This window comes from Dermacentor variabilis, chromosome 8 (genome assembly GCF_050947875.1).
Source record: "Dermacentor variabilis isolate Ectoservices chromosome 8, ASM5094787v1, whole genome shotgun sequence".
Taxonomy (NCBI): Eukaryota; Metazoa; Arthropoda; class Arachnida; order Ixodida; family Ixodidae; genus Dermacentor; species Dermacentor variabilis.
The window spans coordinates 139,936,234-139,963,530 of NC_134575.1; the positions used below are offsets into that span (position 1 = coordinate 139,936,234).

Sequence of the window (27,297 nt, forward strand, 5' to 3'; positions counted from 1 at the left end):
GCAAAATTATGTCCAAAAGTGATCAATGAAGGTCAATGCCCCAGCCAACTACAATGATTTGCTTGCATATCGAAATCCACTCATGCCCTGCTGATAGCATGGCTGATGGCAAAATAGAAGCTCTCTAAGACAAAAAGCTGCACCTGCGTCGGCAGTTTGAAAATTATTAGTGATAGGAACCGGGCACCATTTTGATGACCTACAACACCAGGTCTTTTTCCGCATCAACATTTGGCACAAGTCCGGCGTTCTATATTTTCATTAAGTATTTAGCTGAACCAGAAGTGCTGAGGCTGAAAATGGTAGTGATATTATCATGTTCGTACAAATGTGTGAAAAGGTGTTACCTACCCCCCATGTAATGCCCCTAGGGGCCCGAGTCACTGCTTAGCACAGTAATGGCTGTCGGAACAGGTGGGGTACATAAAATCATTTCAAGCCATTGCCACTATTCACAGACAAAAACTTGACAGTGGAATTGTCAAACTCAGCTATGCAGATCAACCCAGATACAAAGAAAAGTGACTGCAGCAATGCTGCTACAATTATTAAACCGGACTCGACCTAATCTCCATTTCAATATGGAAATGTAGAGAGCATATCGAGTAGGCAATGCCTTCCTTCACAGGAAATTGGGTAAAAAAAATCTTGGGTGTGCAATGACACCATAGTCAACATCTTTAACAAAAAAAAAACAATGTGAGAAGGTGCATGCTCAAGCTGATCCTTGACGAATAACTGTTATTGAAAAGTACATGGCTCAAGCAAGCAAGCGTAATATTGAGGGGGCCACAGCTTGCTATTTATTTACTCTTAAGCCTGCCACACTTACTTGCTGTTCCAATGACCACAATATTGTGTCTTTCAAATTTTGGGTCTGGCATTTCGCAGCGCATGATGGCTTTTTTGAGGCGAGAAGCAGAGTAGCCAGTTGGCCAAAAGCACATTCCATTTGTCACCTAGCATGATGGCACTGCCTCAACCTGGTTGTCTCCAACAAACCGCACGATAGTGAAAACTGCAAGCAAGAGGCAGGTCCAATGTGAAACTGTCTTCTGTTTTTCAGGCAGCCATTTAACAATAGTTTATGGCAGTAATTCTTACGTGCTCACCTTGCTCAGATACAAAATCTGGAGTGGCTGTGGAAGCACTCATCTTTTTGGCTGAGGGAACACCGTTGATCAAAGAAAAAAAAATGACGAAAATTAATATAAAAATTCCAGTAAACATTGTTTTTAAGTCTGAGCACACACACCATTTCCGAGACCTGATAACGCAGAAACCAGAAAGAGAGTACAAGCATGATTGCTGTAAACTAAACTGGTCCGCCAACATGGTAATTAACTTATTGGTAACTGAGGTCAGCGGACGTCGCCGATGACAGCCACTGCTAGCAAAAGCTAAAAAATAAAGAATTTGCTGCAGGTACACTACGTCCAAACGGCATGTAAACTGGCACACATAATAAAACGACTCTAAGCAGGCATACATCAAAGAGGCAAAACGAAGAAATATGCCTTGCTAAATTTGGCGTCAGTGTGCGCGCAAGAAAATCTGCCAAATGAAGGATTATAGATCTCTTAACATACACATTATGAACCCGAGGAACATCACGCAAGCCGGAAAGAAAAGTGTGTAGAACGAGGAACATTTAACCACTGCAAGGTGCGAACAAGCCGAGCAGCCTTCCCCGTCTCTCCGTACCGCGCCGCATCTATTCGGAGAAAGGCGACATGCTGAAGTCAGGCGCACGCAGCCAATAAGGAGCCATGTGTAGTACACGACCACTCTTGATCGCGATCAAGCCCGATCCGGATCGAAATTCTCGATGCGATTCGCTCACTCGCGCAGCTTGCGCATAGGAGCCAATCACGACCGGGAAATTCGATTTGTAACGGACTGGATCGCGATAAAAAGGGCCCCGTGTGAAACCGGTATCAAATAATGCACAGACGTACGCTAGGAAAATTTGTCGCACAAGGACAAAGAACTGCGGCGTGCCCTGTTGCTCGCGACAAATCGAAAAAACCGCGCGAGCGCTTCGCAAACTCCATGCGCACACATGGCACCCGCACGAACTCGGCAGGCGGCCGACTAAATGCAGCGCGAAGGGCGCACAGCATACAGTCCGACACATGTCCCAAACTGCAATCAATCGTACTACCTGGAGCATACAAGTTATTTCATACCAAGGGCGTACCCGACTCACGTTAGTATTGACAAGCGAGTTATGCAGCGTAAATGATGTATCCATTCACCAAGCAGAAAAATTGGATAACAAGCCTACAAGAGCTACAAGGGGCTCAATATATTACTACCATTTGAGGCGTCAAATAAAATCGAATTTGGCCGTTTCATATATTGGACACAAATTCCCCGTAAGACGATGAAATACCGATCACGTGGGTAAATGGGGCGAGGACACAATCCAGAACCTGAAGCGCAAACGATAACAGCACGGTATGGTGCACGCAAAATTCTGTCCGTGCGCTGTAGCGCGAGGAAATAGGGCGGGCACTTGACCTCACCTCTTGGGATACTCTACTAGTACTGAATCATTTGAAAAAAAAAAAAACCGTTTGTACCAGTTCTCTTGTCTGCAACATTCTTGCCAAACGGGAGACTAAAATACCACGATGACAGCTCTATTGCGGAGATCGGCAAGGTGCGCAGAGACAGCAATTTTCCCGCCTTTCTTCGCATTATGCAAAATGCGACTCGTTGAATCACGCATAGCGGCCGATCCCAGCGCTAGGGTCACACAAGCACGATTTCGTCCCTCTAACGTTCGTCCTTATACTGCCCTTAACGACTTAATTACTGCGTCATTGTAAAGGCGCCTCACATGACAATGAACTTCAACAGCTGATTAGTGCCCTCCACTCGGCGCCCTCCAATTTAAAACACTACTGATTTCCAAATGAAAACCACACAAACAGATCGCACAACCCAAACTAATCACAGAATGTCGTTTTCTTGACGGCAAAACACTGCAACACTTACATGGCAACGGGCAGCGGCAGCACATTCAGAACAACCGCAAGCACACCACAGCGAAATGCGCGTGTGATAACGTAACTATGACCGGCTCGCCCGGCTGCTCGGCTTCACGAATCACGTGGCCGCCTTGGTGACATGCCAATTGAAAACACTACTGGTTTCCAAATTAAAACCACACAAACAGATCACACAACCCAAACTAGTAACAGAATATCGTTTTCTTGACAGAAAACACTGCAACACTTACATGACAAAGGGCAGCGGCGGCACATTCAAGACAGCCGCAATCTCTCCACAGCGCAATGCGAGTGCGGTGACGCAACTATGCCCATAGAATAAAGAACCAAATTAGAGAAGGGAAACTGTACCTTCCGCCGTGGTTCGAAAATAAGTAGCGGCAGCGCATGGAACTTACTTAGGCGGACGCCAGATGACGTTGCTCAATCCGGAAGCGGACGTGCAAATTTTTTTTTTAAGAGCAAAATCTAATATGGCCGTTTTTTGCCGGTCGCGTACGCTGGTACGCGCCGTGCTGGCCCTGCAGGCTACGCGGCATGCCTCAATGCCTTCACTGCCGCGTAGCTGATGCGTTCTAATTGACAAGAGCCTCTACTGACGCCCATACAAACAAGCCACAAGTGAGTGAACAGAACGCGCGACTTTATTGGCAGAAGACAAGCAGTGTACATTCTCGTGCAATAGCAGAAATAAAATTTGCATGTCGAGATAGCTGGAATCATTGACGCGAGCTCGTAAACGGCTCACCGTCGTCGTCGCACGTGGTGGTCAGGTTAACGAGCAACAACCAGCAGCGGAAACATATTGGACAGAGTGTGCCACTTGTTTGCAGCGACAGTCGCCGTTAAAAATGCCCTAATTGCATTGCGAAGCAATTGGGAGACGCAGGCATCTGCTGCCGCAGCCTACACAGCGACATGGGCTACGCCAGATTTTAGCCGTTCACTCCTTTCCAACCTGCACGTTTCTTTTCTTTCGGGGGCCGCTAATGTGTGGCTCACACTTGGTGTCTCACATTGTCTCACTATGGACAAGTCGCTTTCGTGGGCATCGCCTCCATCAGCTACTTTTGCGGGCCTTTCCAACCATCTGGCTATCAACTTCATACGCATAGGACTATGTAAGCACGTATGCTGGTCTCCGTTCATGCCTAATCGTGGCCGAGAAAGGCCAGAGGCACAATTTGCCCATTGCTGCAGCAGGAAAGGGCGAACGGGGAGCACGAATCACGGTGCATGAAAATTGGGAGTCTATGTCGCTGTGCAGGCAGCAGGAGCGAATGCTTACTTCGAGAGACTACTTCCCAGTGCAACCGACCAGGCCACAATATTCTAAAAATATAACACTGCGACCGTAGCCAAGTGACATAACAGCAAAATTAACAGCAATCAATCACCACATAAGGTTCAGACAATAGATTATACATTGGCTACAAACCATATGGCAACAGTGAGCATTCACATACACGGGTCTCTTACGGTGCATTCAGCCGCCTACGTACAGGCGTAATGCTTGCCTTCGTCGTACGTGGTGGTCTAGTAACGAGCAACAACCAGCAGCAGAAACAGATTGGACAGAGTGTCCCACCTGTTTGCAGTGACAGTCGCTGTTAAAGATGAGCAACTTGCAGTGCGAAGCAATCGGGTGACGCAGGCATGTGCTGCCGCAGCCTATACAGCGACATGGACTACCCATAATTTTAGCATTGACTCCTTTCCAACCTGCACGTTTTTCTTTCGGAGGCTGCTAATGCGTGGCTCACACTTGGTGTCCCACATTGTCTCAATATGGACAAGTCGCTTTCGTGGGCACCACCTTCATCAGGCACTTTTGCGGGCCTTTCCACCCAACTTCATACACGTCCGACCATGTAAGCACGTGTACTGGTCTCCGTTCATGCCTAATCGCGGCCGAGAAAGGCCAGAGGCACAATTTACCCATGGCTGCAGCAGGAAAGGGTGAACGAGGAGCAGGAATCACGGTGTGCGGAAATTGGGAGTCTATGTCGCTGTGCAGACTGCAGGATCAAATTCTTACTTCGAGAGGCTGCTTCCCAGTGCAACCGACCAGGCCGCAATATTCGAAAAACAACACTGCGACCATAACCAAGTGACATAACAGCAAAATTAAACAGCAATCGGTCACCGCATGAGGTTCAGACGATACATTATACATTGGCGACGAACCATATGGCAACAGTGAGCATTCACATACACGGGTCTCTTAGGGTACATTGAGCTGCCTACCTACAGGCGTAGTGCCTGCCTTCGTCGCACAAGGTGGTCTACTAACGAGCAACAACCAGCAGCAGAAACAGATTGGACAGAGAGTCCCACCTGTTTTCGGCGACAGTCGCTGTTAAAGATGAGCAACTTGCAGTGCAAAGCAATCGGGTGACGCAGGCATCTGCTGCCGCAGCCTACACAGCGACATGGACTACCCATCATTTTAGCATTGACTCGTTTCCAGCCTGCATGTTTCTTTTCTTTTGGAGGCCGCTAATGTGTGGCTCACACTTGGTGTCCCACATTGTCTCAATATGGACAAGTCGCTTTCGTGGGCATCACCTTCATCAGCCACTTTTGCGGGCCTTTCCACCCAACTTCATACACGTCCGACCATGTAAGTACTTATGCTGGTCTCCGTTCATGCCTAATCGCGGCCGAGAAAGGCCAGAGGCACAATTTGCCCATGGCTGCAGCAGGAAAGGGTGAACGGGGAGCACAAATCACGGTGTGTGTAAATTGGGAGTCTATGTCGCTGTGCAGACTGCAGGATCAAATGCTTACTACGAGAGGCTGCTTCCCAGTGCAACCGACCAGGCCGCAATATTCGAAAAACATAAAACTGCGACCGTAACCAAGTGACATAACAGCAAAATTAAACAGCAATCAGTCACCGCATGAGGTTCAGACAATACATTATACATTGGCTACGAACCATCTTACAGGCATAATGCTTGCCTTTGTCGCATGTGGTGGTCTGGTAACGAGCGACAACCTGCGGTACAAACAGATTGGACAGAGCCTCGCACCTGTTTGAACCAACAGTTGCCGTTGAAGATGAGCAACTTCCATTGCGAAGCAGGCAGGTGACGCAGGCATCTGCTGCCGCAACCAACACAGCGACATGGACTACCCGGCATTTTAGCGTTAACTCCTTTCCAACCTGCACATTTATTTTCTTTCGGGCTGCTATGTGTGGCTCACACTTTTTGTCCCACTTTGTCGCAATGTGGACAAGTCGCTTTTGTGGGCATCACCTTCGGCAGCCATTCTTGCGGGCCTTTCCACCCATACGGCTATCAACTTCATACACTTCGAACCATGTAAGCACATATGCTGGTCTCGGTTTTGAGCAAATCATGGCCGAGGTAGGCCACAAGCACAATTTGCCCATGGCTGCAGCAGGCCAGAACGAACGGGGCGCACCAGTTACGGTGTGTGTATACTGGGAGTCTATGTCGCTTTGCGGACTGCAGGAGCAAATGCTTACCTCGAGGGACTGCTTACCAATGCAACTGACCAGGCCCCCACATCTGAGAAACGTAACATCTGAGAAACGTAACACAGTTACCACAACCAAGTGTGGCAGCAAAACCAGATTCTGCAATTAATCACTTCAGTGTAGCTTGCACAAAGACCCAGGCTATCAAGGAAGAGGAGCAATCATCAACGAGACTAGAAATATGGAAAATGAGAAAGCTTGCATTCAAGAGACAAGCCACTCTGCTCTGCAAGCATTGAAGGCTAAAAACATCAAAAAAAGTAAAATGGTGCATAGCACATGTGCATAGGTTAATGCAAGACGCATGCCGATGCTGCATCAGCTATTTCAGGAGAGGAATTGCGCATGACAACATACACTAGAAGATACTGCTACAGATATGTTAGGCTGCTAGACAGTGACTGGTATTAAGTATCAGCGAAGAATTGGTTGACCTTTATATTTCAATGAGGATGAATGATCTCTAACAAAAATGGGCAATGAGAAAGCTTGCATATATAGAAGAAAAATTACACTTGGCACAAACGGAATTAACATGGCTAGGAAGCTGATTAAGGGCAAACTGATGGAACTCGATCTTTTGGCCGGCGTCGTCCGTGCATGGTCAGATGTTGCAGGTGCATCTGAAGACGAAGAATTTACTAGAAAGTCCTTTCTGAGTTACCTGGATGACTCAGCCAAATGTCCGTGCTGGTGGAATGGTGGCTGAAGCTCTTTTCAGTCTTGACACAGTCCTCTGCAGACTTGATATCTCATTCATATTCTTCTGCATGTGCTTCTTTGTTCTTGGTGTAAAAGCCTTGCAAATTCGGCTCCAGCCCCTTCCTGTTGGCGCAGATAGGAGCTCCTGTGATGACCAAGATGTGCTTGGCATAGACTCTGTTGGGGCAAAACGGTGACACACGAGATAGAGCACAGATTAGCCAAATTTATGTGTGTTTTATATGTTCGAACCAATTATACTGAACCATAAATATGAACAAACATTCATATCTGCTACAAACAGCAAGCCAATAGAGCATATATCAAACATATTTATTTCTGAACCATGTGTTTTTTACCTTGTAGTAGTAGCCAATGTCCACACAATGACCTTGTTGTAGCAGGCAGCAGATTCAGTTTAGTGCGTGGAGTGTGTTGCTTTATACTGGTGCCGTCCTCATTACTGCATGTCTGGAACAGAAATTTTGACTGAATGAGAAATTGAAAAAGCAAAGTTTTGCAATATGAAATGCAAAAAGGTGTGACATATATGTTGTAATGATTTGCGACTACGGAACACATGCAAATGTACACTGTCTGTTCTAGGGTGCTTAAGCAGCATGTTAAATAAATATTGCTATTGTCCATAAAATTGATGTCTGCCTAACTACAATGCATGTCAACACTTCTAGTTCCACAAGCAAATGCATGGAAGTCATGAAGCTATTAGAACTGATGCATTATTTTTCTGCACGAACGTGATGCACCGCTTCACTACTGCAAAAATAAATGCCCTACGGTAAACCAATCTGAACAGCAAGAACATTTGGAACCAACAAGTACGAAATATGGGTGAATTATCATGCTTGCAACTGTTTAATACATTAAATTCTGTACTTTCACTTCATTTTACCAAAGGATTATTCGGTTTTGTGGACGAAAGACGTTGCCGGCGGACTCGAAAATAAGGCTACTCAGTCACCTACAACCACGGCTACAATAACATGAAAAATGAGACGCGCGTTCCGATATCGCTCTTTCTTTCCTGGTTGTGTGTGTAAACGAAACGAGAGCCTCGCAAGTAAAGGTTTATTTAGGAAAGAGCAACCGAGATCCTCACTGCCCATATGTAATGCAGGATCTAGTTCGTTAACTTGTGCCCGCCTGGAAGGTAATGAGACGGATATTATACAACGATTCAAGCAGCGGTGTTAAACGACTCACCGTTATTGCCGTTGTCAGCCGCAGCAAAATCCAGCTCCCGTTTCGATGCAGACCTGTTCCGAATGGCTCACGACCGAAACCAAACTGCCGGGATTACATGTCCGCTTGCAAACATGTAACTTCACCCCAAGTTAAATAACGCGAGACATCGAAGCGCAATAAAGTAGATTTAGCAAAAAAGAACCAACCACTCTGAGTGCACGAACGAATGAATCCGTGCCGCCGTGCACTCGGAAATACCGGTAAAAATTTTAAATCCAGGTCAGAGGTCACGTGAAAGATCGATGATGCTGAACGCTATTTGCGTTTATAATGGCGAAGAAACAATAAACTTACTAACAAAGAGTACAATATCTAATTAGCAATGATAAATTTGCTCTGTTTTTATGTAAAAGAAAATGCTTCGGTAATTGTAAGAGAAAGTTTGTAAGATGATATTGCGCTTACTACTACGCCTCTACCGGGAAATGTTGGAACTAACGAAAGCATACCGAAGTGATTCTACTACGCTGATTTTGTTAGCAGCGGCGCGCGGTCGATTTTTTCGCCCTCTGTGGCCATTTGTTGAACTTGAGAGTGTGCTACCCCTGACTATGCCTATGCCCGGCTCACCCGCCTTTACGAATCACGTGGCCACCTTGGTCACATGCAGGGTCACATGCTTGGCCTAACCGATGTGACGACGGTATCGCCACCTTGCGCAAGGTTGGACCGCGTTGATGCGTTGTTGAAGATCGTAGAAGCCGCTACGCTTTTGTAGTTTTCGAGCCGTGAATCATGTTGCGCAGAGCCAGACGCCGCGCGCTCTACCGTTGTTCTTTCGCCACTCCACCTGCAGCAAGAGCGGCGGGTTGGAAGGTGCCACTATGCGTTCCGCAGGCCTTTCATTTCCCCATCTCATTTCGGACGCTTTCCGCTTTCAGTGCCGCGTCATTGGTTCCAGCATGTTAAACAATCGGCGCTTCTATATAGGTGCGATCACACCACGCTCTGCGCCCAAGCGCGGCGAGCCTAAAACGAGCTTTCTGTCTCCGTCGGAGGTTTTCGTAGTTGTTCAGTGTCGGTGGTCGGTCGTCGGACTGTTGATCTGCAAGGAAAACGCTCACGCAGTGGCGTAGCAACAGGGGAGGGCCGGGGGCCGTGGGCCCCGGGTGCAAGGGGCCAGTGGGGGGGGGGGAGGTGTCATATACGTCTGAAGACACCCCTCTTTCCGCCAGATACACCTGAGGGGGGGGGTGACAGAAGACCTGTGGGCCCCGGGTGCCAGACCACCTAGCTACGCCACTGCGCTCACACGTTCGTTCGTTCGCTCTCACGCTAACTATATTTCGCCCTCTCCCTCGCTCGCGTTCTTTTGTTCGCTCGCTCGTTCGGACTATTCGCTTGCATTGACAATCATCGACGATGGTTTCTGCAAAGTTTTTTATGTACATTGTGCTCACAGTATAGAATTCGTTGCCACGCTTCCTACGAAGCACCGTTACCAGAAACGACTGTATCGATGTGTTCCTCCAGTGGCACCAAAAGTGCTCTTCGCTTATTAACTCGATACTTTTATTTATGCTGCATGTGACTTGCATGATTGAGCGCTCTGGAGCCAAGTTCCAAGTTGTTCATGGGCCTCAAGGGGAAGCGCGTTGTCTGATGAATAATGTACGCTTACTGTATTGCATATGCATAAGATGAAACCTAGAATTTCATATGGAGTTAACCATGTGCACACATACATACACACATTATATATATATATATATTTCAATGAGAAGTTCTGTAGGTCCGGTGCATAGGTAGTGTTATGAACGAAGGTGCACACTTACGAAAATTGCATCTTTAATGTTTTTAACGTTTCGGCCGTGGCACGGCCTTCGTCAGAATTCAGGTTCCTTCTGACGAGGTTCATTCTGACGAAGGCCGTGCCACTTAAAGATGCAATTTTCGTAAGTGTGCACCTTCGTTTCTAACACTATAGATATATATATATATATATATATATATATATATATATATATATATAGATATAATGGTTAACGTCATACGTACCTATGCAAAGAATTGTGAACTTGTACATAGAATACTGAAAACGTTTGCTGCGTTTTCTTCTTTAGATATTACACGAGGAAATAAAATGATCCTACTGTTTATGACAAAACCGCAGTTTTCATTATTCAGGCGAATTGGGCACGAAATGTTAGCTTTGTACGCACGAAAACTGTACTGCACTCGTGTCTCAGCCGTAAAAAAAATGTAGTCGTTCAGCGGTAAGGTATTCACATCACTGCACTGTGAATCAGAGGAAACACGGCAAAGCTGCCTTGTCCAGCGGGGATTTTGAAGCATTTGGATGCGACGCTGTTCATTTTCCAGGAGCTTGTTGTCACATTTAGTGATGACACCTGCGATATGCTAAACACACTGGAAGGAACCGGGTAGTCATACAGGTCTTTCTTCCTGCTGAAGGCTCGGCTGACTACCATTGGCGTACGGGCATCCAAACCAAAAACAAAACTATCAGCTATTATAACAGTTCCATCCGAAAGAACACAACAATTGTCAGCCTCACTTGTCTTCAAAACACTGCTTTGAAGGTGTGCTACCGAGTATTGCGTACCGGCACAATCCTCCGGCAGCAACACTCCTTCGTGCGCTTGTTTCAACTGCAATTCTGGCGTGACACTGGATGAAAGTGTAGCGCAGATTGCTTGATGCTTCTCGTGTACGCGCCTGTAGAGCTGCTGTAGCTGATGTTTCCCAGGTCGAATGAGTCGTCTTATTTGACTCATGTAGTTTTCTGCCCTAAAGGCGCTGAAACCGTCCAGAGGGCCAAACTGCCGGACATCCTGAGCTAGGTGCACGAGGCCATGGACATTGTACGTTACATGTTGCTGTCCGTACAGTTGGCTAAAGGTACGAACAAAGAATACCAGCAGCTTGTGGGCGTACTGGTTCATGCTGTGGCACAAGTGCTGGCGAGCCAAAATTGTAATGGCCGTACGCAGCACCAAGAAGTTGCCATACCTTTGGCGATCTAAGTAGCGTTGCATTAATACCGGACCTGTGTACAAAAGGAATTGCCGGTACTCGGTAGCCTTCCACGCGCTAAGGTCATGTAGAGGTTGCGGTGTGCGGGCGAATTCTTGGCAGACGCATATGCTGCCAATGTTTACCAGCTTTCTTGACAAACTGGAAATTTCATCGGGCCGTAGTTTGAAAGAAGATCTACTTTCTCCTTTCCACAAGTGCGAGAGTTTTTTCTGCACTACCAAGCACACCATATGCATGTACTCGTATGGGACCTGGCTCACTAACCCAATCGGAAGTTCCGAGAGTGGCGTGTTGTTCACGTGATGCTCAGGGCAAGTTCTTGTCTGAAAGTCCTCGTCTGTCCGCTGTCGTGCTTCGGTATCAGGGAAAACCACTTTACCCATGGAATACAGGCCCTTCTGCTGGCACTTGCTGCAGCCATGGTACCCACCGTGATATTTAATACCAAGCACAAATGCTCTTGCTGGTGCGTCGCAAATAAATCCTTTCAAGTGCACATCGAAGTGATGACCGTTCGATGTGACGCCAGTGTTGATGACTCTGGCCAGGTCCACCACAAACTCCGAAAGGAAGGCTTGTACAGAATGAGGTTTTCCCTTTCCTTGGTAGCAGCCAATCATAAACACAGAACGTGGGTCCAGCTGATCACAGCTTCCAAGGATGGGCCAGAATTGTTCAGTGGTGCTGTTGCCTACACGCATGCCGTCGATGTAAAAAAGCAGCTCAAGCCTTGTCCCACAAGTAAAGTTTTTTGCAGCAGTCAAGCATTCAAGTGTTTTTGCAAGGGAAAAATTAGCATATAAGCCAGGCGGCACGCTACTTGTCGGAGTACGCCTCGGCGTACTGAGCAGTGTTCTTGCGTCTGACGGAACATCCACGTATCACACATTCCGCAACTGCACAAGAAGTTCTCATACCGCACTGAGTGGGATGGCGTGCCGAGTAGTCCAAGACGCTAACCACGCTTGGAAGTCTACGGGCGGCCTTGAAAACGTGCAGCCAACCTCGACGCCGGCTTCTAGATGGGACCCTGGACAGCCGTCGTCGTCGCTTGCCCCTGGCAGTCCAAGGTTGTTTCCGTCGTTGCTGCATGACGGCTCCTCGACTACTGATGTAACGGATGACCGTGACATCGCTTACGCTAGCCGCCTTCTTTCCAAGCGAAAGTACTCCATTACCGAGAGAGAATGTCTCGCGCTCGCATGGGCGGTCGCGAAATTCCCGCAGTACCTTCTCGGTCGGAGCTTCTGCGTCGTAACCGATCATCACGCCCTCTGCTGGCTCTCCTCTTTGAAGGACCCAACTGGACGACTTGCACGTTGGGCAGTGCGTCTACAGGAATATACATTTTCTATTATAAAGCCTGCATAAAGACTCTGACTGCCTGTCCCGCAATCCTGTGGATCAAACGGACGATACCGATGCAGACTCGGACATCAGTGTTCTATCCATCTCCGACTTCCTCCATATTGCCGACGATCATCGCAAAGATCCTGTTATTCGAACACTTATGGAACGCCTAAGCTCCTCGCCCAATGACCCATCCCTCCGCATGTTCACCTTGCGCGATGGAACTTTATACCGTCATAGCGTTCGTCCTGACGGCCCTAGTCGTTCCCAAGCATTTTCTACTAGCCGTGCTCCAGCAACTTCACGACGCTCCTACTGCTGGACATCTGGGCATCACTCGTACATACGACCGCCTGCGGCGGCGCTTCTTCTGGCCCGGCATTTATCGCTCTGTGCGCCGTTATGTCACTTCTTGCGACCTCTGTCAGTGCCGGAAGACGCCTGCCACGCCTCCCGCTGGTTTGCTTCAACCAATCGATATCCCCACAAAGCCTTTCGTGTGGGCATAGACCTCCTGGGCCGCTTTCCAATTTCTATCAAAGGCAACAAATGGATAGCTGTAGCAACCGATTATACCACGAGATATGCCATCGCGCGAGCGCCACCAACCAGCTGCGCTACAGATGTAGCAGACTTCTTACTATACGACGTCATCCTGCACCACGGCGCCCCTCGCCACTTGCTGACGGATCGCGGCCGCTACTTTTTATCGAAGGTCGTCGATGACCTGCTCCGCTCCTGCGCAACAGAACACCAGATTGCTACCGCGTACCACCCTCAAACGAACGGCCTCACCGAGCGACTCAACCGCACGCTAACTGAAATGCTGGCCATGTACGTTTCCGACGATCACCGTGACTGGGACGTCGCTTTACCATACATAACTTTCGCATACAACTCGTCCCGTCACGACACTGCCGGATTTTCACCATTTTACCTTTTGTATGGCCACGACCCCACCTTGCCCTTTGACACGTTGCTACCTTCCGCAGTACAATCACCCAGCACTTGTTACTCTCGCGATGCTATTGACTTAGCCGCCCAGGCCCGAGATGTCGCCCGTCATCGCCTCACAGTCTCGCAAGTTTCTCAAAAGCCACGCTACGACCTTCGGCACCGATACTACCATTTTTCACCTGGTTCCCTTGTCCTTCTCTGGACGCCTTCACGTCGCGTCGGCTTGTCGGAAAAACTACTTTCCCGGTATTCTGGTCCGTACCAGATCTTACGCCAACTGTCCGACGTGACATACGAGATCGCCCCAGCCGGTCAGCCTTCAGTGCATTGCAACGTCACCAGCGATGTTGTTCACGTCGCCAGGCTTAAGCCCTATGCACCCCCATTAAGTGAGGCTCTATAATTTGCACCAGGACGGAGTTACTCCACCGGCAGGGTGATGTTACAGTGAAGGGAACGAAGAAGTTGGATTCGACTAGACGAAGACGAAGTCTGGCAGTTGCCTGAACGCCATATACGCCAGCTGTAAATATACGTTATTTTACACTCGTGGGCTAGCAACACAATGTCGTCAGCATAAAATAAATCTGGAAGCTGCTGCTCTAGTGCTGTACGCGCCTTTTCGTATGAGAGATTAAACCCGGTATTACTTCCTTCTAGAGCCCTCTCCATCCTCAGCATGTACATCATAAACAGCAGTGGGAATAAAGGGCGCCCATGCCGCAGTTCCTTGTTGACATCAACTTTCTCCTTGCTCCTCATTTCTTCCCATTCAACGCAAACCATTCAACGCAAACGGTATTTTCTAAGTAAGTCTCTCCAAAAAGCTGTAGACAATCGTCGCCTAAGCCTTCTCCTTCCAAAATATCCCACAGAATGTTGTGGTCTACGTTGTCATAAGGTCCTGTAATGTCTAAAAAGGCCACATATAACGGTCTGCTTCCGACTCTTGTTATTTAAATATATTGAGTAAGAACAAATAAGTTATCATCCAAAAACCTAGCTTTTCTGAAGCCATTGTGTAGTTCTCTAGAAATGCCATTGTTATATGCCCATGCTTGCAGCTTTAATTTGATTGTCTGCATAGCTAGCCTGTATATTAGCGATGTGATGGTGAACGGTCTATACGAATAGATTCTATCTTTCTCCCCCTTATCTTTTTAAAGTAAATTCATTCTACTTCGTCGCCGACTGTCTGATATTCGTCTATCTTCAAAAGTTCTTTCCACTGCTTTCACCAGAGCTTCCTTACTTTTTGGTCCTAGTTTATTAATCAGCCTAACTGGAAACTCGTCTAGCCATGTGGCTGTGCGCTTCGGAATTTTCTCTTCATTTTTCTTCCAATTGAAATCTTTCAGCGCCAGCTCCTTTTCCATCTGGTTCCATTTCATGCTGTTTTTTTTTCTTCAAGTACAACTTCATTATTCCCTTGGAAAGATTCGGCTGTTATTTTCAGGGTGTAATTTGTTGCCGCTTCTCCTGCCAGTTTCTTTCCATCGTTGTCTAGGGTATGTCGTTGCATGGTTGTTGACTTCCTTCCTAATAATTTTATGTGGTTCCAAAATATTGTTGGTGCGGCCATATTTTTCCCACGTATTTTTGACAACGAACGTTCACTTTCACCTTTTATATTTGATTGCACCAGTACTTGAACCAAAGTCTTTTTCTCCCGGTATATTTCCCATATACTGGCTACTTAATCCTGCGGCAACTGCGCCTTCTTTGCCTACCTGTGCTCTTGGGATACTTTCTGTCGTTCGGCGACAGCTTCTCGTATGTCCTTGTTCCACAAGCTTTTCGGTTTCATTCTTCCTTTACAACAAACATGTTGTTTCTCTTTCCGTATTTCTGACGTTATTACACTTAGAAGCTAACTATGTTCGTACTCTTTACTTGGTCATTTGTTAAGTTCTTCCTCGACTCTCATCAATAAATTTGTTATTTGTTCACCGTTAAAATTTTGACGGGCACTTTTGCGACCCTTGCTCTGTTTCACAACTACATATCCCCTGTTCAAAATGATGCATTCATGGCCACTGCCTATGCTGCTATACCCTTTCTCATCAATGACCATTTCTCTCAAATTCCAAAGACTGCAGCAGCACCGCATTGCGGTTAGAGTATACTGCGGTTAACCAAGCGGATTTAACCTCCAAGATTCGCGACCGCTTCAGGCGCATGCAGTTTGCAAAAGCAGGGCCTTCGATATTCGATTTTGTTACTCAAGGACGGCCGGTATTTCGGCCGCATTTGTTGAGTCCCTGGGCAGGCTTACTCATTTGTAAGACATATACAGGAACTTAAGAGGAAGCTTTAGCTCAAGTGCTCCTATCTAAATACATGTAAAAGGAGAATTCGTTTTTCTCGGCAACCACTGCACCAAATTTGACGAGGTTTGTTGCATTTAAAAGACAAACTTAAAATCTAGGGACTGCTGGTTTCGAATTTTTGAGTTAGATTGTCAATTTTTTGTTAAAAATGGGCAAAAATCGAAAATTTTCAAAAAACGAAACTATCAAGTTTACAACTCTGTAACTTAACCACTAAAAATGATAATACAATTCTGTGAATTGCATCTAATAGTACATCTAAAGCGGACAAAATTGATATGTTACACATGAATATAAAAAAATTTAATAATTGAGAAATAAAGCTTTTGCAAAACCGTTGTAACCAACGTAACAAATTCACGTAAGATGTAAAATGACATATTGAATTTGTCCGCTTTGAATGATCTAATGGATGCCGTTGACAGAACCGCGATATCGTTCTTGATGCAGAGCTATGAATTTATAAACTTCATGCTTCTATTTCTTTCGGACGGTCAAATATTTGAAAATCGTTTTAAGAAAATTCAAGCCTTAAATCGAAATTCCGCTTCCAACAGTCACTAGAATTTAACTTTCTCTTTCAAATGCGACAAATTTCATCAAATTCGGTCCAGGGGTTATCTCATAAAAACGATTTTGCGTTTACATGTATTTGAATAGGCCGCGTCGGAGTTGGGCCCGAGCTAAAGCTTCCTCTTAAGCCGAAGCATGAGCGAACTCTAGCTGTCGAACACGAGCGAATCAAAGGGCTTCCCGTGCAGATCCGTCTGCTTGCAATGGCGGGAGGCCCACGGGCTTCTTTGAGAGCTACCGGGCACAAATTCATGATCACCACTCATGTGCAGGCTTCCTATGGCGTCAATTGTCGCGTTTTAGAGAATATGTGTCCTAATATTGAATTGGCGAGACCATATTTCCTCTTAGCGTTAGCAATAAAGATCACAAAACGTGGCGATGGCTGGCCTGCTTCAGCAGCTGGAGCTACGGCCGATGTGCGGCAAGCGTACTGTTTGCACGCACGCGTAAACAAACAGATACGGCCGTGCTAGATTCATTTTCGCTACTTTCATTGCTCAGCCAGACAATCATAACTTATTCAGTCGTGCACCCAATTCATGCTGTCGTATTCTCTTCGACCACCAATCTCAACTCAGCGATCACCCTTAGCTATATAAAAAAACAAAAACAAAAAAGAAAACACTTCTAACAGCGGCCGCAGGTACTGCATTTGTGTACCACCAAGTTTTGTGCGTAATTTGTACAGAATAATATAAGAAAGGTTTCTTAAGAAGCCGAGGTAAGGAAAAGCGTAGCGAACAAAAGGAAACAGCCTTCCAATGTGTCAAACAATACAATAGTGCAACTGTTTTAGATGGAGCAGTGGTAGCGTCTCTGCTGCATACGGAGAAGTAAATGGTTCGATTCCCAATGTGTAAAACTCTTCATTTTTTATAGTAGAATAAATATTATAAATAGACATTTTCACTTGATAGGGCAAATATATTTTGCCTTTGCTTCTGCTGATTACATGTGCATGCGAAGCAAAAAGTTAATCTGTCTCGTTGCTGTCTTTTAAACTGCACGAAAGAATTATCACTGTGACACGGTGCTACATTCGTGGTAGCTACTATTGCTATTCGTGCATTACCAATTTTGCATGTTCTGGTTCTTTATCTCCGTAGTGAATGACCAAATCAATCAAATACACCTGTTTTAATTTTCTTTAAATAAAAGAACACCACCAACCAATTTTCTTTAAACCAACTTTCTTCAAACGTGAGTGAGAACAGAGCCTACACACTTTTTTTAAAATTTTTTTTTACCAAACCTTCTTCTAACGAAAGTAAAAACAGAGCCTACCAACTTTTTTAAAACTTTCTTTTAGCAAACTTTCTTGAAGCTAAACTAAAAACGGAGCCTACCAACTTTCTTGCAGCATGCGTTAATAAGAAGTAAAAGTGAATGGGATGGTAATAAAGTCGGTAGAAAGTTGGAAAGAATTCTAAAGAAAGTAAGGATGCATTTTTGTATGCATTTTCACTATAGAGTGAAAGATATTCAATTGAAAACTGGAATCCACCTGTGCGCTCAAGTGTTCCACCGCGCTGAATAGACGTTTCGGCACCTCACTCCGGCACTGACTGCGTGCGGCTGTAGTAGGCTGTACCCTGACGCCGCTACCTATAACGCGTTCCGCTTTTCACTGGGAATTGCGATTATTTTGGCCCCACATTAAGGGCGACGCATACATTTTAGGCGACAAATAAAGAAAACCATATTTATTGCACGTGTTGGAAGCTACGCTAAGCCACGCTTAAATAGAGCTGTTGATTAAATGCTTCGTAAGGATCGGTGATGGGAACAATTTCGTTATGATGGGCGTGTGTACAGAAAAGTACGATACTTATCAAGCAGCATTTAGGGATTTTTCACCTGTTGTATCTCAGTGAGACGTACCCATTGTGGAACATTAACTAATAACGTACAAACACGCAGTGGAATATACTGATTAACTAAATCGAAAAAAATAAATGAGAGAATTCGTTAAATATATTTCACCATTCCACTAGGTGGTCGTTGCGCTTTAGATAAGTACCCGAAAACCGGCAATGTATGATGAGGTTTTACATAGGGAGATATTTTTCTTACGCAGACGTATATGTACATACATGGTCAGCATGAAAGTTTCATAGGGGCTACATCGCGGGTGCCTTTTAGAGCGCAGCTCGTGGGCGCCCGTTCCTTGGTCGAGCGGCGTTCCCGACGTAACCGAGCGAACGAGTGCAGCGGATGAAAGCGAGAGCGTGGAGTGCAGCAGGGGTTGAAAAAGAGCGGCGAGAGAGAACGGTGCAAGGAAGGAAGGAGAGGAGGAAGGTGGAAGCATGAAAGCGGGATGGATTGTTTTGCGAAAGGAAAGCGTAGTGCGGCGCGAGCGTGGTGTCAGCGGCGACGATCACTACGGGATGGCTGCAGAGTTGCGCGCCGTCGTCTTTTGGACGAAGACTTCTTTATGTGACTTCGGTCACAGCTTTCCACGGGCTAAAAAATGTTAACCGTCACTCCTAGACGCACGACGCAGCTGGACTGCCGGAAGTTTCTCGAATGTTATCGATAGTCTTAATTATCCGTAGTCTGTTCTGAAGAAAGCATTTTGTAATCTAATTATATGCACGACGCGAATTATGTGCTACTTTCTGGAAGCCAAGCGGCACCAGCGATTACCCTGGAACCTTTGACAAATCATGCATAAAAGCCGGCGCGCTTGACCCGCAGGTCAGATTTCCGACGATGGCCGACTCTGCTGCTTGTCTCTCTCAAATTATTTGCCTCAATATATGGCGAAATGAAAACGCGCAAAGAGCTTCGCTCAAGTTTCGCGTTAGGGGAGTATCGTAATCGTCGGTGAATTTTGGAATTATTTGTAACCCAAGTATTACATCCAGAATTATGTACACCGCTGTAGCGGCCACCCCCACGGGACCTAGCGGCCAGGGAGCGACGCCAGAGCTGGTGAAGAAGTCAAACAAAGCTTCGCTTTCTAAACGTGCAGCTCCCTATCGCGAGTGTGTTGGTGACACGCGTGAAGTGTGAAAGGGCAGCTTTTACATGTTCACTTTGTGTATTCGTAGACACATAGCGCCATGAAAACAAGGTAAAAAGCTATTGTAAATAAAATTCAGTCGATATTTTTTATACGTTGATGATAACCATCTATGGTATCCAAAAAACCTTATTTGAGGCAAACGCTTTTCTTTTCGCCAGTCACCATCAAGATTGGCTGACACCTGCGAAACTTCACGAGAACGAACAGTCGCAGCGTGAGAACGTTCTTCAGTGCACAAGCATTCTGAGCAAGGAAGGAGTGCACACATTAGTCATCCCAGGCTGATTTGACTTGTTGGATATTCCACGCCTCGGAAAGTACTCAATTTGAGTGCGGCGCTCTCACATGACAAAATGAATGTCAGCGTGATAAGCTGTGTCATTGCGGGGTGAGCCTCTGCGCTCGTTGTTCTGGCCTGATAACGAGAAATCTGCGCTGAGGAGAACATAGCTGAACATACGGGGTCAGCATTTAAGATTAATATGGGGAAGTACGCGGGTATTCTTGCAAAGAAATTCAATGTTCTACTTCGTACTCGTCAACGTGAAAGGACCTTGAAGAAAGGTTCATTGTAATAACAACTCCATTTTCAGAACCCGCCGGGCGCCATCAACGCTTGGTACCTCCTGGGCGAGGCTGCGAAGCAGTTTAAAGCAGTGTAAGTTCCGGCACCATTCCATTTACAAGTACTGGCTCTCTTCTGCTCCACCTCCCTACAAATGTTTTAGAGCGCAGCTCTTTGGCGTCCGTTCCTGGGTTTCGCGTCGTCGTCGGCGTTGTCGTCGGCCTCGTAACCAGCTCCGCCCCCCTTTCATCCCCCCAGCGCTAGCAGCGACCGACTGATACCGCTGGATGCCGCTGACGCCGCTAGAGAGTCAAGATAACGTGACTGCATAGAACACCGTCGCCGCCATGCAGAAAGAGGAGGAAAGGGTCCCCCCCCTGTTCTTGTGTGGCGGATAGGGTGCTCTTCAGTTGCCGACGCGCCGGTTATTTCACGTAGGCCCCGGCACGTCGACGAATACGTGACCACCTTCCCACGGCTAGACCTGGTTCTTAGCACTGCGGAAGCGTGGGTATCATACTGTTTGTGTTGGCATCGGCGGCGTTGTCCCTGAAACCAACTCCGCAGCTGGGGTTGACTCACTATCGGCGTCAGCGGCATCAGTCAGTCGCTGCTATCTCTTCCCTCCTCCCTTTATCGTGTTGTCCGCTTGCTGCGCGCGCTTCTGCCCCCATCGTTTGCCGCTGGGTGTACACGCCGCCCCCCTCCCCCCTCTTCCTGCGAGTCTCCGGTTGTCAAAGCGCCGGCTCGAACTTACTTCCTTTCTTCGCTCCTCCTCCAATGCAACCCCTGTGCGGTGGCAATCAGAGAGCCAGATCGGTGGCGGCGGATCTGTATATGTGCACCGCCCGAGCCGAAATTGCCGCTGCCGTTCGCCCTGTGCGGTGGCAATCAGAGAGCCAGATCGGTGGCGGCTTGACATAAAGACAAACAGCAATTTCCTAACACTTATGCGGGAGAACATCCCGTTCCTCTCGCTCGTAACGCGTCCCACGGCTGTGACAACCTCGCGAGGCACTTGTATAGATCTCGTCTTTGAGAATCAAGCATTGGTGTACCAAGTCGAACATATATCAGTCTATTTCTCCGACCACAAAGCTTCCTTCATGACTGTCAAGAACTGTTAGTGGAGTCTTTGTTAAAGGAATACGTGTGAAAAAAAAAATTCTGTGATAGCGCATACATGTGTTGCTCGATTTCTTTGCCTCAATCTATCGAAAAGGTGAAACAGCTTATTTGCTGCGCTCAAATTTCGCATTAGGAAGTAACGTAATCGTCGGTAATTTTTTGACAAGGAAAGCGCTTTAGTAGCTGAGTTTTAGCCAGTTTATGTGCCTTAGGACAAAGTCCTATAGCCAAAAAGTTTACGATGTAGATATTTGCCCTCTTGTAGAAGGCCAGCTACGCCATTTAGCGTAGTCTTCAGTAAAGCGTAAATCCCTTCATCATGACATGTACCGCATCATGACGTCTCCACCGAACCCGATACAATGGGGGAATCTATCTGCCTTCATTTCTTTGTTTTGCTTTATTTCTATTTGTGCCAAATAACGACACCACCCTTCACGAGTTCATCAGCGCTATCTTAAAGCTTCACAGCTGGGTTGCACCGCTAAGCAAAGCCTTGCCCACCTTTCAGCTCCGCTGGTGCTTTAAGTTTTACGGATGCCTCAGTGTAACGAGGGGCAGGAACCTTTACATAATTCACAATTATGCGACCTAAATCTGAGGCGAATGAAATGCATAGGCCACAGAGAATACATGCCTATAGTGATGTTGTGTGATGGCACAGTAGTTACGCCAACACGCCTCGTAGAATTTTCACTACTCAAAGAATGCCAGCGTTCAGAATCGTGGTATGGATTCGCAGAGAAAATGTTGACTGGCAACAGTAAATGCACAATATCTCAATTTAATCACTGAAGGTTTGTGTGTGTGTGGGCTGGTGAGCGCGATCTACAGTTGATTTTCAGTTAGCCGGTAAAAACTGAAGTTCTCTCATTGGCTTAATTGTATCCTGTAATTGTTTCAGAAGAAACACATGAATTCCTGAGGCTGCAGCACAGTCTTGCGACGTTAGCTGGATTTGTTTAACAAGCTAATATTGTTCGCATGACATGTTGCCTTGTGATACTCGTCTATCAACTTTGGCGTGCTTGTCCCAATTGTGGAATTGAGTCCGAGTGGCGTCCATAGATCATGAGCATAGCATAAGCTTCGAGATATACGCCTTAAAATGTTGTAAGGAAATATAATGTATTATGTAATAGTTGTCAGTACTCCCATCTTTCCACAGGGCAAGGTATCCTAAAGATGTATTAGCCAAAAATTGCGCAAAGTATAGTGTTTCGCCGTCATACATGCACCTAAATAGAGTCAGATCCTGATTCTCGACTTCGTATATGTATCCTGAAGTAACTAATGTGGATATCGTATAGGGAACTACTATACCCATATATGCCTCCAAGTAGTAACGTTTTACTTCTTTAGATTGTAGTACGCTACCAACCCCGGAACACCGTAGGCAGACGCTCGTAAGGTATGATCCATAAAACGTCGAATTATTTTTGAAAAAGATGCCGCACTGTATAATTTTTTGACATAATTATTCTCGCAATGATGAATGAATTTGCTAAAGGAACACTGAAGGCTGGTACTAAGTCACCCCCTCCCCCCCCCCCCCCCCCGCCCCCACCGACGTGAACGGTTTAAATACTATTTCAGAAACCTCATAACTCTTGTTTCGTGCCAAGAAAAGACATAGTTTACGAGTAAATTGCATCTGAAGGGTCGGAATACCTTTTTCGAAATTCAAATCTCCCGCCACCCAACCGAGGGAGTGGTTAATTGCATACACCATCACCGCCCGTTGCTGCCGTCGGTGAGTAAAACGGCGCCCGTCAGGCGGTGGTACCGAGCCAAGACCAATAAAGCCAGAATCCGCCGCTGCAGCTGCTTTTTGGCCAAGTGGCGTAGACTGTTCGGACATCCCGCGACATCAAGTGGAAGCAGAATTCTCTGCTACTTGCAGTTAGTGCGACTTTCGTGAGCCAGCAAAAGCAGCGCAGCGCTACGCGATAACGAAACTACTGAAACGCGAAAGCGTGGGCGGTGCAAAGTCGAGCGAAAACGTAATCTTTCGTCTACCCGTGTCGTTGTAAAGGATAATTTCAATGCGTTCTTTTTTCTAAAATTGAAATAGGACTGGACCAGTAGCAATTTCGTTCGTCGTATGATACAATGCAATGCTGTTTTTTGCAACGAGTGCTTGAGTACTAGTGACAGAATTCAACCGACGAGTGCTTTCGTCATCGGGCAAGTGCTTGAAAGTCCGGCAGGAGTCTCCTATCATGTCTTGCATTTACCCCAATTTCTCGAGTAATAAGGCTTTGTTTGCGATAATACTGACGCCTAGCTTAGAGATTCTCGAACACTAATCTATGACTATAGCGTGACTTAATATTTGAATTTAGTGTCCCTTTAAGGAAACCATCCAACTTCCCTTGACAGAAAAAAATACTTTATTTACTTGCTTGTGCGCTAATTTGCAGGCAATCGTCATTATTCCATCAAATCTCTGATGTAGAATGCGATGTCGCATGGGATGCTATCACAGGCTGGCAGTTAGTTATCGCCGACAGATGGCGTATATATCGACGAGAATAGTCAAAATAGAATTTGCTAGGTTGTAGAACGACTACAGTTTTAAATATTTTAGTGGTGTGCTTGAGTACTAGTGACACAATTTAACTGACGAGTGCTTTCATCATCGGGCAAGTGCTTGAAAGTCCGGGAGGAGTCTCTAATCATGTCTTGCATTTACTCCAATTTCTCGAGTAATAAGGCTTTGTTCGCGATAATACTGACGCCTTAGAGATTCTCGAACACTAATCTATGACTATAGCATGACTTAATATTTGAATTTAGTGTCGCTTTATGGAAACCGTCCAACTTTGCATGACACAAAAAAATACTTTATTTACTTGCTCGTGCGCTAATTTGCAGGCAATCGTCATTATTACATCTCATCTCTGATGTAGAATGCGATGTCGCATGCGATGCTTTCACAGGCTGGCAGTTAGTTATCGCCGACAGATGGCGTATATATCGGCGAGAGTAGCCAAATAGAATTTTCTAGGTTGTAGAACGACTACAGCTTTAAATATTTTTGTCGATAGTTGTGGTTCTCCCCGTAGCCGGGAAACACAGTCGGACAATTGTAACGATCTCACGCTAGGAAACAGAAAGAGAACTCATCTTCAAGTGAAGGCTGCTTCTTGTAGTTGAGGGCGTCAATGTAGAAATTGGAGAGTATGCCGTTACGGTTGAGTGTGGTTTTACTTCGTTTTATTTGGACACTTTCTATCAGTCGATAATGCGGTTTTTATTGGCACTGCATGATGTGAGGACACAATCACTTCAACAAGACCAAGCCTTTAAAACGAACCCGCGGCTTGTTGTGCGTCTCGCAGCGGCCGGCCGCACGACTTCACCGGCTACATGTGGATGTGGGAGGCACTAAAATCTGGCAACGAGGACCTGTGGAATGAACACGCGGGCCAGTTCGTCGAGACCGAGAGGCAGGCCTACTCCATGGTCACCACCGAAGAGGAGGAGCAAAAGTACACGGTTAGCGTTTGAACCCAGCGGATGACCAGAGCTGTTTAGCGGACCTCATACGAGGTTTGGGTGTTGCCCACAAAGTGCAGTGTGTGGGTCACGCGGCGATGATCATTTTCTGCAAGTTTGCAAGCGATGTATGCTGTGAAAAGTTCAAAATTCAAAAAGCTTGAGCAACCCTTCCCGTTTAGAAGTAAGCCCTTGAGCCTGCCCTTGAGGAGACGCTACCGGCATGGCGCCTGCTGTGGAAACTAGCCAGCCATCATTGCAATTAAATACCTCTTGTGATAAAATGCAAAGCTCACCAAAACGCCTGCGGAAAGCGTTAGTGAGAATGAGAAGAAAGGAAATAGAAAGGTGTTCTGACAGAAAAGTTGGCTGAATCTCGGCTGCGATATTGTAGAATCCAGGAGGCGAATATCTTTCTCGCAACATGGTCGAGGTAACTGCCGAAATGGCTTAACGCCGGGAGAAGTGGCTAGGTGGTGGAGGTCGCCTCCTGATCTCTTCGACGTCAAAAATTTGTCTTATTTCCGCTTGCTTCTACAGAAAAAAAAAGAAACTGCTCCACTTGTACAGCAATTAAATGGCTTCCTACTATGCTTAGTGTGCGAGCGAAATTTTTGGGGGAGTGCGATAAGGCTTTTCAGATTGCCAGAAATATGGGTAGTAGCTCCATTTGCGAAAAATGCCTGGGATACTGAGCACCACTTTCGAGAATAGTCATGTATTCGCGTATAGTAAATGCCTTTTAATACTATCCCTAGACGTCTAATCAGACAGCAAAGATGACAGCGGTAATCTTAAGTCTCGTCACGGAGCTGGTAAAGAAAGCAGCATCCCCGTTGAACAGCACAGTAGGCCGATTTGCTGCACGAATCAGGTGTCGGCTGAGCGGCGCGCCTGGAAGCTTAGAAGTCTGCCGCAAATAAATATCTGCGCGAATAAAAACTGCTTACGCGGACGTTCTTTGCACTTGACGCAAGGAAGTTTCCAAGTATCACGTACGCGTGAGAAATGATGCCGCGATATTAGTTACCCTTGCTTCATTTTGTCGTCCACGTGGGAGGTACCAAGTCGAAAGGAAACATTCCTAATGTGATACAATATATTAATATGAAGCACTCCTTTTAGGCATGTAATTGGACTTGCGAGAAATCTTGGCGTTTAATCGGAACGGCTAGTTGGTGCCGCCAGCGCTTCTTTCGTTTCGATAGGTTATACTGCGCGAATACGGACAGCCGAGGGACTCACGTAAACAATTTATTCATGTGGAATAAGCGAGCGTAAAGAAGAAAGTTCGATCGTTACTCGAGGTGTCTGTTAATATATTTTTTGATTGAATAACTGCAATTACATGGTACATTGACTATAGGAAGAGAGTCTTTCCGCAACATTCATTGCTTCCTTAAAGCGCAGAAAGCTACCGTAAACCACTTTAGCAATCGGGAAAAAGTTTGCCTGTGATTTTTAAAGCGCCCATGCATTTTTGTCCAAGAATGCCCTGAAGTCATGCGCATTGGCGGTGAATTCCTCTTCCCCTTCTTCCATACAGGCACGCATCGAGGACATACTAGGCGCCAGGCTCGCTGCAATTACTGGAGCGGATATCTATAACGCTTACAAGTAAGTGCGGGGCCATATTCGCAAAATTTTTCGGCCTATAGCTGTATCAGGAAACTTTCATGCCAGTGAAACTATGACATTTATATAACGCGTTTTCTAGCCTTATTCAATTTTCATTATTCCATCGTCTAAACCAGTACTTGTTTGCAAGGGAAGCAAGGTGGACCGTGTTTTTGAATACATACGATCTTTTATGTTTAGCTCCTTAGCTGCGGAGCTTTTCGCTACTTCGCGCACACACAAGCCAAGTCTTCTGCGGGCTTTACAGGTACATTGCAAGATGTTCAGTGTACCAGCTAAGCCCTAAAAAATTGTCCCAAATCGTTTTTTTTGGTTCCGTCGCGAATTTGCCGCGATTTTTGCAAGATGCGGATTAATCGACACAATGACTCGCCGTGGTTGCTCAGTGGCTACGGTGTCGGGCTGCTGAGCACGAGGTCGCGGGATCAAATCCCGGCCGCGGCGGCCGCATTTTGATGGGGGCGAAATGCGAAAACACCCGTGTACTTAGATTTAAGTGCACGTTAAAGAACCCCAGGTGGTCGAAATTGCCGGAGTTCACTACGGCGTGCCTCATAATCAGAAAGTGGTTTTGGCACGTTAAACCCTATCACTTTTTTTAATCGACACAAGGCAGTGGCATCATGTGTTGCCAGAGCTCTCTAATTGTCGAAATATGTTCGCGATAAAGGGTGTACAGAAATCCAACCAAGTTCTGAGGCCTGCAGTGCTCGGCAGCTCAGATAACCAGC

The 27,297-nt window shown here is 46.4% G+C and overlaps 1 protein-coding gene across 5 annotated transcripts in view; it reads left to right on the forward strand.

Annotated features, from left to right (window-relative positions):
• Nucleotides 1-27,297, forward strand: part of LOC142590620 (uncharacterized) — a 328,406-nt gene that overhangs the window by 165,166 nt on the left and 135,943 nt on the right. For 4 of the 5 annotated variants that reach the window (XM_075702951.1, XM_075702953.1, XM_075702954.1 and 1 more), the window contains exons 15-17: nucleotides 20,328-20,392; nucleotides 24,772-24,928; nucleotides 26,475-26,545. In XM_075702951.1, the coding sequence (XP_075559066.1) occupies nucleotides 20,328-20,392; nucleotides 24,772-24,928; nucleotides 26,475-26,545 (293 nt within the window). Of the gene's footprint in view, nucleotides 1-20,327; nucleotides 20,393-24,771; nucleotides 24,929-26,474; nucleotides 26,546-27,297 lie in introns of those variants that run through there. The other variant, XM_075702955.1, reaches the window with a different exon arrangement.